Source organism: Cicer arietinum, chromosome 6 (assembly GCF_000331145.2).
Source record: "Cicer arietinum cultivar CDC Frontier isolate Library 1 chromosome 6, Cicar.CDCFrontier_v2.0, whole genome shotgun sequence".
Classification (NCBI taxonomy): domain Eukaryota; kingdom Viridiplantae; phylum Streptophyta; class Magnoliopsida; order Fabales; family Fabaceae; genus Cicer; species Cicer arietinum.
In genome coordinates, this window is record NC_021165.2 from 34,871,252 (window position 1) to 34,883,030 (window position 11,779).

Below are 11,779 nucleotides of genomic sequence, written 5' to 3' on the forward strand. Positions count from 1 at the left end.
TATTTTAATGACCAAAAATTAATTATATATTTCATTTCTACTCAAATATTTATGAAATATTGATAGGAATGATCATCGGTGATTTTTATATCTCATTTTTAAATTATAGACTATTTGAATCTGTCAATGCAAATTTTTCTAAAAGTAACCTTTTATTTTAACTTTATTATTATGTACTAATATTACAAACAAATTTTATTCATATACAAATAATTTAAGGAATAATATATGGCACGAGACCATAGATGAAATATGTTTGAACATATATTTTTAAGCACTTCATTGCATAGTTATTAATTTCAAATAATGTTTAAAAAAAATCAGAATTATGTGAGACATTATTTCGAGCCTACTGTAAATCTAAGTCAAATTTTCACTCTAATAAATTAAAATGTTGAGTATTATCAAATTTGAACTATTTTTTCATACAGTCAGAGATATTTTTCTTTAAATGAAAAATTGAAATCTAACGTGAAATATGAGATTATAAATATTGTAAGAAATAATATTATGGAACAAAGACTAGTTGAATTGAGATTGCACGTGATATTTTCATACACTTCATTGCATAATCACAAATTCTGAATAATAATAGTAAGAGTAGTATCTATTACTACCTCTTCTAACACGAGCCACCTCTCCCAAATTCAAACTGGTTTTCTTCTTCGTCTTCCAATAGAGAAGGGTGGTGTCGCAATATGTTGGGTTGCGGCATAAAATGGCAAACCGAAAGAAAATAGTGATAAGTTCTTTTAAATTTGGGAGTTGCCACCATTGTTTGTTAAGGAAAACATTGAAAAAAAACCTTTAAAAAAGGAAAAAAAAATAAAGGTCTTTGAAACCAAATTTTGGATTCAAAAGTCATTTATGTTTAGGAAATATATTAGTACCCTACAACATCCATTCAAAAAATAACACCTTTAATTAAATATGCAAAAATAATGTTAACTATAAAAGTATTTATGTTATCCCAACCATTATCACAAAACAAATAAGTAATATACAGTTGAGAAAAAAATAAATAATAAACAAAAATAAAAGGAAAAATTAATAAATAAATAAATAACTAAACTTATAAGTTTACAAAACCAATTAGTTGAAAATCCGTGAATTTGCACGGATAATACAAGGAATTAGCTTAATTTAAATAAAATATTTTTGAATATAAATCATATATAATAAAAAGGGAAGTATTGTTATATTGACTTGTTCTCCCATGAGTCTGCTGTGTTTAGAAGATATTAAAACTTTTTTTTTTATATTGTTATATCTAATTACTCTCATTCATTTAGTTTAAAAAATATTTGTCTTGTATAAATTTTAGAATATGAATCACTATAAAAATATCATTATCAATTTTAATCCAAAATTTCAATAGATAGGTGGGTCAGTTTTTTATAATTTACTTTGATATTAAATAATTTTTAAACTTTTTTCTATATATTGCATGATACTTGATAGTGCATAGAAAATAGTCGGGGAAATGATTTGCCCTTACATGGGTCAACTCATTTCGAAGATTTTAAAAAATTTATTATATCTATTGACTATCGATCAATTAGTTTATTAAACAATATAACTACTAAAAGTATCATAATATAAAATATTACAAAAATATCATAATTACTCCTATTCCAAAATTTTGATAGATGAATTGGAGAGACTAGTTTTTTATAATTTACTTTAATGTTAACTAATTGTTAAATCACATAATAAAAAAAGGAAAATTAACCATTATAACCATTTAATAATTCAACAAAACATTGATTTATTATTCTAATAACTACTGAAATTAATTTTCAGTATATCAAATTTAAATAAAATATAGAAATAAAATATAGAAATAAAATAAATTATTGCATGACTTTCCCCTTTTAATTTCAATACATATAATTATTATATATTGGAATATGTTGCACTCTTTTCTATTTAGTGCATGATACTTGATATTGAAAAAGGAAAGGGTCAAGGCTCTTGTTTGCCCTCCCAGAGTTTGTCTGATTTATAAGATATTGAAAAACATAATAATAATAATAATAATAATAATAATAATAATAGCAATAATAATAATAATTATAATTAAATATATATTAATCTTTTAGCTAATTAACTTCGAAAGTCCATATTTTTAGAATACGTCGTACATTTTTCTTATATATTGTATTATATTAGATAGTGAAATGAGAAAGGCCATGGTACTTGCTTGTCTTCCCATGGATCCGCCTTACTTAGAAGATATTGAAAAAATTAAATAATAATAATAATTAAATACATATTAATCTTTTAACTAATTAATTATTGAAAGTCTGTGTTTTAATTAAGCAACATTTAAAAATATATGTAACATGTATATGGTTTATACGAATGTATTATAATTTATACTACCACATTTTATAACGTCTCAATACTTATATATTTTGAATTAATATTTAATCTCGATACTCACATTTTTTATGTCTATCTTGTAGATAAATATTAATGCCTTTCTCAAAAATAAAAATACTAAGAATGATTGAAATGATAGATCAATTTATCTTTCTTTAAACCACTAAAATCTAACTATTATTTTATAAAACATAAGATGAGAATTTAAATATAACAAAAGTAGTCAAATAATACAAAATAAATGGTATCAACGTGATACACATAATGGTCTTAAAAAAAATCATATTCTTGAATCCATGAAAAAGTATTGTTCAACAACTACCAAGATAATTAAATATCGCATACTTGCCAAATGGATTTAGAAAATTTGAAATAGGATACCCAAAAAATGCCTTCAAAAAATCTATCAAAAAAGGTGCAAGGTATACTATATGCAAAAATTTCTTTCTTCCAATAGAAACTATTGAAGAGAGAATGTGCAACAAATAAATTTTATTTGTATTCTTCAGAAAAGATATAATATGAATTATTACCATGTTAATATAGTCATACATTGACGACACTTAAATATTAGAATTGTTAGTATTGTTCTTTCTTGTTTTTTACCCATCGATGCAATTGAACAATCAACATTATCCATGTCATAAAAAAGAGTATATCGAGTGATTATAACCATGAAATAGCATAAAAAGCAAAAAAAGAAGATATAAATGCAACAACCAACCTTTTTGGCCTTTAAAGACTATTTCATTGCAGTCTCTTTATAGCTGCTTCTTTGCTTATTTTTACTTTGCCTCAAACTTGGACCCATCTCTCTTGATTTTTCTTTAAACATGCAATCTTTGTAAAGAATTTTTAAAATTATCATATGTTAAAAACTAAATGGCAATTCTTTCTCTTAGTAAAAGTAAACTTGCTGAAGAATAAAATGATTTAAGGAGCAATGAATGATGTATATAAATAATAAACCTCCATATAGTTTGCAAAAATAGAAGTTATCATCTTATTCAATTAATAACCCAAAATCCTTTATACTAGCTTTGTTATTTTCAAAGATTTTTTATGGTCATACATTGACGACACTTAAATATTACCATGTTAGTATTGTTCTGTCTTGTTTTTTATTCATTGATGAAATTGAACCATCAACATTATCCAGGTCATAACAAATAGTATATCAAGTGATTACAACCATAAAATTGTATAAAAACCAAAAAAGAAGAAAGAAATGCAACAACCAACCTTTTCAACCTTTAAAGACTACTTCATTGCAGTCTCTTTGGAGCCAAAATAAAATAAATGGGGAAAACAACTCAAAGAAAACAAACAAGGAGAGAAAATGTTAGAGATACAAAATAATGCCTACACTTGATAAGAGAAAAGAGTGAGATCTTGTCATTTCCAAAAGTAACTTTCAATTTAGTTGAAAAGTAAAATCCTCCAACTATTTTCCTTTAGGATTGAACATGAGATGAAAGACAAATGTAAAGGGTTGCAATCATGAACCCATAATCACAAGTTTCAACAAACATCTAATTCTCAACAAAAAAGGAAAAATAACATTTCTTTTCATAACACACCATAGTAGAGAAAGATGAACATTTCTTTTCATAACACACCATAGTAGAGAAAGATGAGACATTGAAAGAAGACAATGATATGACACTAAATATTCTATTTTAAAGACCTGTATTGTTTACTATCAACTATGAAAAATCTTGTGACAATAGAACTTAATATTGGTAAACAAAATTATTTATGCATGGTAAAAAAATTCAATTTACTAAAGGAAAAATCCAGGTTCAAACCTTGTTATAGAGTTTCAAATATGTATCCAAAACTAAATTAGAAATCCAATATTTAGAACGTCTTAAATCTTGGGGCATGATTTTTGTTCACAAATTGTTGTTTTTAATGAAAAAATGAAGAAAAAAAATCAGAATGAAAACAAATTTCGTGAATCTATTTATCAAAGTTTTCTCTATATCTGCTTGCTTAAGAGTATTTCATTTAAAAGGCATGCATGAAATGTTGATATTTGAGAAAGTGGGGGTATAAATCATCAAAAATAGTATTGTCCCGAGAATGATACACTAGAAAATAGTCCAATAAAACAATAATGAAATTATTAAAAAAAAGTTTATAATTAAGCATTTACTAAATAGTCATTTTCATTTAAAAGAGACAAACAAATGAAATTGTTCACGGTGTTGCTCAAACAGCTACGTCTTTAACTTGTATCTATTATATTGCATCAATTTATTTTATAATTTAAATAAATAAATATTACTTTTTTAATAAAACATTATTATAAATAATGTTTTTCGAAACAATTATAACAAATTTAATTCATAAATTACTTGATAAACTTACCATTAATTTAATTCAGATAATTAAATATATTAATTAGTATTGTATAGCTTTTTTACGGAAAATAATAAAAATAATAATAATAATTACATTAAAATAAAGTACCGAGCCAAAAGTAGTAATATATTGGTATTGACTCTGACACTGAGTCACAACTCGGCTCACTCAACATTGAAAAGTCAGCGATAAATCACCACCACCACCTCCATTGGAGAAAAGATGCTTCGCCGTTTGGGTCTATCTCTCTGACACGCGGCGGTTTGGGCCGGTTGTTTTTGGGCCCAATGTCGAGCAGTATAATAATGAGAAGCAGTAGTGTTATTGGTATAACGCAAGAAAAGAGTGAACGTATCGTTGTCTAGTGTCTTTCGTTCTCGTTCTCGTGTTTCTGAAGATGGCGCTAACAATACTACCAGAAAGATTCCCAATTGGTCTACGGGTTCTCGCCCTTGATGTTGACACAACTCACCATCCCATCCTTCACGCAATGGGTAATCGATTTCAATACCAAGGTAATTACTAACTACTCCTTCAATTCTTGATCAATTCTTCATTTTCTTTTTCTTTTTCTTTTTTTCACATTTTATATTTTGTTCCTTCAGTTACCACTTGTTGCATGCCTTCTTTTGCGTTCAATCTTCTTTCCCAAACAAAATGCTCTTTTGATCTCATAATTGTTGATACTGATATGCAAGAATTGCGTACTGTTTATCACTTTCTTGAACATGTTCTCTTATTCCACCAAATTCCTGTTATTTGTAAGTTTTTTTTATTGTTTCATCTAAAAATGAACCGTAGCTATGTACTTACTACTTTTTTTGTCAATTTGCAGTCATGTCTTCTCATTACTCTACCAATTCTGTCATGGAGGCTATCACAAAAGGGGCTTCTGATTATTGGATTAAGCCATTGGAAGAACGACACTTCCAGACTATGTGGAAGCATGTCGTAAAAGACATCTTCCATATGAACAACAAAAGGGGAAGAGAACAAGTCGATGTTCCAAAACAAACAATTGATGAAAACCATAATCATAATGATGATTATCCATCCCCGGCAAAGAAGTTCCGGTGGTCATGGACTCAACAGTTGCATAATCAATTCGTAACGGTGGTCAATGAATTAGGCATTGAAAGTATGATTCATTCCAATTCTTTTCTTTTCTTATCCTTGTTTGTATTCTTTAATAATTGAACTTAGATGCATTCTTTGTTTTTCAGATGCAAAGCCCAAAAAAATACTCAAAATAATGGATGTTCCGGGTTTAACCCGAGAACACGTTGCTAGCCATTTGCAGGTTCGATTCTTTTTTCCTGTACGTAACTTAGTATGAAGGATTTCTGAATTTCTATTAAAACCTTAAACTCAAAAAATTGATACATCATGTGATGATTTTTACGTATTCTCTTGCTTGCATTTATAACCATTGCATTTACAAGCATATGAAATTTGTGTAGTATTATTAACGTTAAATTGCATTGACAGAAATTGAAATATAAATTAGAGAATGGAATGAAAAAACGTGGTAGAAAACAAAAATCAAATTCATCAGTTTTGTCTTCCTCAATTGAAACACACTCAATCCTTGAACCTATTCACACACTTCACGAACATGAACGTTTAGAGTCTGACCAAATTTCTGGTGGACAGCAACGTTTAGAGGAATTCTGCGATGATCCTTACGACATTTTTTACGACCTTCCAGACGATTTATCTACTTCATTCTTTGGAGCTGGTGGACAGCAACCTTTAAAGGAATTTTGTGACGATCCTTACGACACTTTTTACGACCTTCCAGAAGATTTATCTACGTTATTCTTTGGAGCATGTCCTCCCACAGAAGTTGATATATTGAGTCTGTGAGTCTGTCAGTCTGTGTTAGTTTGAAAACTGCGGTTGATAGTAAAAATAATTTGGTCATTAATAAAGATGACGAGAGCACAATCCTGAACCAAACGTGTAATTAAGTAGTCATTTTAATGTAACATTTCAATTGTTTTGACCGCGTGAGACTTGTTGTAACGTATCATTATGAATATAACAATGTAACAAAATATTCTTATTTCTCACATTTATTAAGTGTTGTTGTATTCTTTTCTTTTTTGTATTTTTTATTTTACACATTAACTGTTTCTATTAAAGTAAACACTTCCCAATGTATGTTTGCCGCACAAACCAAAATGCACAACGATATTTAGATTTTTGTTACTTCTATTATCTATAAAAATCACCTCAATTATCACAATCTAGCAAATTTATTATTTCTGTTTAATAGAACCAATCAATTAGAGGTAGAGATTCAGATTTGTGCCTTTGCCGATGCCACCACTGCAATGCAATATTATTTCTATGAACTACATATGTGACTCATCATTTTGCTCATGTGACAAACTTTCTGCATTTTTAGGAAGATTGTTTCATTTCTGTTGTTTGAGACTCATCATTTTGCTCATGTGACAAACTTTCTGCATTTTTAGGAAGATTGTTTCATTTATGTTGTTTGAGCATATACTTGGTGTTTTTCTGTTTTCAATTTAAAGGTATAATAAGATAAAATCATAAAATATTTTGCTTTCTATTCGAGGAGTTGTTCCTTTATATTGTTTTCCGTTCATACTAATAGTTCTTCATGTTGGCAATGATATTAAATTTTTATATTATTAGTTTTAATTTGTTCATATTTAAACGCAGTTTATAAGCAGACACAGTGTGATCTTTGTTTTTAAAATTATTTTAAATTGTATAGAGGGATGTGTGAAAGGAACTAATAAGCAACAAGGAAGCGTAATGTCATTTGGAGTTATATTACTCGATTATATTGATCAAGTGGTAGTTAATCTTTATAGGAGAATCGTTACAGCCACTACCTATTTGAGCTACATGGTTAGGAATCCCTGAAAATTGTTGAAATAGTTCTGTTACAACACACTTGGTGGGAGGTAGTTTTGATTGTGGATTTTCTAACTTCATTGATTTTCCTAACATTCTTTGTCAAAAATTGTAAAATAGTTAAGAAAGATAACATAAAGAGATTTAAGAAGTTTATGCTAGAAGTTTGTTCAAATGCCGCTACACAACAGTGTTATAGCGCCGCTATAGCCGTTATTTGACTATATATTATAACTGGTTGTTACTTCACTTAGAATGAATGCTATATCCCATCAGTTTCTGAAACATATGTCCAGTAGATGAGCTATTGGATGAGTTGCATGGTGCTCAATACTTCTCTAAACTTGATCTCCGATCAGGGTATCATCAAATACTTGTGCAACCACAAGACATGTATAAAACTGCAATTGATGCTAGCAAGTTTGTTACTTCACTTGATTTCTCTAAGTATATGTTATAATTATATGATAGTTAATGTATGTTGATTTGTTTTGTAGTTCACCAAGTTGCTCACTGGACTTGCCTATGAGACAAAGTAGACTTCATATTGATGAGCTCCATCAATAAGGTTAGCATTGTTGAAAGACAATTTTAATGTCTTGCTTCAATAATAAGATATGATAGGCCATGAATGGTGACTGATGATTTTTCTAGATCATTCGTTTTATTTACTACAAAGATTATAAGATACAAAAGTAGACTATTTGAATCTGACAAACGTAATTGATCAAAAAAGTAGTTTTATTTTACACTGACTGACGGATGTTACAAACAAGTATTGCACATATTTTAGAGAATAATCTTATAACATAAGATCATGATGAAATAAGATTTGATGTATGTATTATGCCTTTGTACACTTCAGTGCATAGTTACTTGATGGTATCACCAGCCTATATCATTCACAAACAGCAGCCCATCCTTCACTCTATAGTGATTGGATGCTGACCATTTTGAACAACCTAAAAAATCTTCGGTATCCTGTGAAGCCTAAAACCCCCTCAATCCATCACTTTAGTTTTTTCCATTTTGACCCCTTCCTTTGATACTATGCGTCCAAGATAATCTATCTCCAACTGATTAAATGAACATTTTGACAATTTAGCAAAATATAGATGCTGCTGTAGTACCTGAATGTTCACATTCAGCTCCCTAACTAGTCCTTGTGTTAGGAACCCAAGAATTGGATTCCTAAGAAAAAATGCTTTTATTGAGAACTAGGAGAGAAATCTCCCCTCCAAGGGTTTTCCCCTTCACAATAGAGCTACTACTCTATTCAACAATTGATTATAATATTCAATAGAGCTTATATTAGATCTTTATATCATTTGAAACCAAGGTACAACTTCTTGGTCTAAGTCAACAGAGGCAATAATCAATATTCAATAGAGCTTATATTAGATCTTTATATCATTTGAAAGCAAGGTACAACTTCTTGGTCTAAGTCAACAGAGGCAATAATCAACGTTATTTTTTAATAGGGCATGATATTATTTTTTCTTGATTTGGATAAACTCATATATGGAACATAGCTTATACTTTGCACCAAAATTTTATTCAATGATTTAGCATGAATCATGACCTCAAGACATCTCCGGTGGTGTGTTTGTGATTCTGTTACTATATGAATACAATAATTTACTGCAAAAGATTGCTAGCATGTTTGTTACTTCACTTGATTTCTGAGCATATGTTATTTGATACTTAATGTGTGTTGATTTGTTTTATAATTCACTATTTTGTTCGCTGGACATAAGGTAAAGCTGGCGAGGATTGTTTTTATCTTCTTGAAAATCTCTTATCTTCTTTGTTGTTTATGCTTATGCTTAGATGAAAAGTTAAATGTATTTGTTCTTCAATTTTTAAATAAGAAAAGTATCCAACAAGAATTTAAAAGTTAAATAATAGTAGTATTTGTAATGATGTGGAGTGGGAAGAAATTCAAGGTAAGTGATGAACGTGGAAAAAGTGAATTAGATCATCATGTTACTGAGGATGCATTTTTGAATAGAGTTGATGAAATGATAAATACTCCCTCCGTCCTAAATTATTTCTTATTTCTTCCTTTTATGGTTGCAGCAAAGGGTTTCATGGTTCAAGTTTGTTGACCGCATATAGACAACTTTCACATGCTTGGTATACAACATTGTGTCTTTCCTATTTTTATTATTTGTGATTGAAGATTGTTGGCACAAATTGAAGGTACATATTCATATATAATATTAATCAATCACTGCTTCTAAAAGGAGAGAACATTTCTTTCCACACTCAGTAGACACTTTCACTGTTGGAATTTGGCTTGTATTATGAGACATTGCATTTGCAGGTCCTAGCGCTTGGATGTGAGAACTCACAAATGTCTTAAGTGTTGTATAATGAAAGGACAAACAAGGTATCATGCATCAGCCTTTCACATGTTACAATGTTCGATAGAAAAACAGTTACTTTCTTCGACAATCAAAGGTTATATGGTAGCTTACATTTCTTGCCTTATATTTCCATTCATTTCAGAGGATCAAAGTAAATTGCTATTTATTGAATTTAACGTTTTTTAGTATTAATGTTTGCTTAAAGGATTAGATTTATGCTCAAAGAATAGTTGGGAGGATCCAACTTTAGTTTTAAAGGGCACAGACATTGCTCTATAATAGAATTGTCATAATTAGGATATTGAAACTTCATTGCTAACAAATCAGGGGTTGGAAATGTGTGTATGTAAACTTTGTCATTTGAGAAAATTGTATTTTGGGTGACATGAATTATTATTATTGATTTGTTATAGTTTTTTTTTTTTATTACCTATTAAATTCAACTTTGTCATTTGATTATGTTTTACCTGTTGCTCTAACCTGTCTCTTTGAATTACAACCTTTAAAATGAACGACTTGACTCTTGCAATTATCTTTCTTGAAAGTCTTTTGTGTGGTATTCGCGGCTAATTCCTTAATTTTATTACTCTGTACTGATACAACATTACAATATGGTTTTCTCTAAAGTTATGTATAATTCTTATTTGATGTGTATTGATTATTTGACATATTCTGATCCTTGCAAGAATTGATTAAGGTTCACTGGTTTTGTGGCCAATCCACCACTGCTATCACTTAAGGTTTTTCCAGTGTGACTCCTTCTCCTAATAATATATCTCCAACTGACCAAATGAACATTTAATAAACAATTGATGCTACTATAGCACCCATTCTTTCTAAGTGTTGTAAGTGTAGTAGTGGCCATGAGGAACTATAGATGATGAGCATATCATCAAAGAATACCAGCACATATTTTCTTAATGCCTTCTCAAAAATATCATTATTCATCATACATTGGAAGGTTGGAATTGTATCAAGGCCTGCTGGTTTTTGAAACAACACTCTATATGTAACAGCATAGCCAATTATGGTTCAAAGTTAAGGTGGCTTAGTCAGCAATGGTTATTAATATTATTTAGGTGAATTTCAATGAATTTGTTTTTAGTAGAATAAATTAGCTTGTGTCAAATTCAATAGGCTGGACCAATGCTTATTAACCTTAGTTGGTGATAACAAGTTTTTAGTTTGTACGAATTTGATATTTGTAGAAGACTATATATGGTGTAATGTACTTTTCTTTCATTATTATTTCTCATAATAATTTTCTGCCTACTCAGATGTTGATAATATTACAATGCTATTATGGTAGTTGTGTATATGTAGACACATTTTTAGAACATGTAACAATGTAACATACATTAAACATTTGTATCATTAAAAATTTACACACAATCATAATAATGAAATTCTCTTTTTAAGAAATGAAGAGGATTTTAATCTATTTCATTTCTTTCAAGTCAGTAAAGTAACAAAAAATGTAAGGTATTAATTTGCATAAACCGTCCGACAAGAATAGTTTATATAACAATTTTTTATAACTAAAGTTCCTATTATTTTCTCTACTATATATGAATATTTTGTATTCTTGTAATATGTTGTTATTAGGTTAGATTATCATATTTAAGATTTTGTGCAGCAAAAAGACACAATACCAGTTTGTGTAAAATAGTTCGAAGGAATAAAACTATACAATTTTAACTAGGTGTTATTGAAGTAGGATGCTATATATCCAAATTCATGACATTTTGCATAACTATCAACTTTAA

The 11,779-nt window shown here is 28.8% G+C and overlaps 1 protein-coding gene across 9 annotated transcripts; it reads left to right on the plus strand.

The window, feature by feature from the left end:
* The first annotated feature begins 4,883 nt into the window (after window positions 1-4,883).
* Window positions 4,884-10,425, plus strand: LOC101513687 (two-component response regulator ARR12-like). 9 transcript variants are annotated; one of them, XR_012163421.1, is made up of 6 exons: window positions 4,891-5,267; window positions 5,588-5,890; window positions 5,976-6,070; window positions 8,142-8,212; window positions 9,724-9,846; window positions 9,971-10,425. XR_012163421.1 is itself a non-coding variant. In XM_073369745.1 (5 exons), exons 1-4 carry the CDS (start codon window positions 5,150-5,152, stop codon window positions 8,181-8,183), a joined length of 558 nt encoding a protein of 185 aa, XP_073225846.1. In that variant the 5' UTR covers window positions 4,891-5,149; the 3' UTR covers window positions 8,184-8,212; window positions 9,724-10,425. The 9 variants fall into 9 exon arrangements, 6 of the variants coding, with proteins under 6 accessions (XP_004516494.1, XP_073225846.1, XP_027186990.1 ...); XR_190529.4 differs by having other exon boundaries at window positions 4,892-5,267; window positions 5,976-6,052; XM_073369745.1 differs by having other exon boundaries at window positions 9,724-10,425.
* Window positions 10,426-11,779: the final 1,354 nt, after the last annotated feature.

Coding starts and splice junctions, on each gene's coding strand:
- LOC101513687 (XM_004516437.4), top strand. CDS start 5,150: ATGGCGCTAACAATACTACCAGAAAGATTCCCAATTGGTCTACGGGTT. Junction 5,268..5,587: donor TAATCGATTTCAATACCAAG/GTAATTACTAAC, acceptor GTCAATTTGCAG/TCATGTCTTCTCATTACTCT. Junction 5,891..5,975: donor CAATGAATTAGGCATTGAAA/GTATGATTCATT, acceptor TTTGTTTTTCAG/ATGCAAAGCCCAAAAAAATA.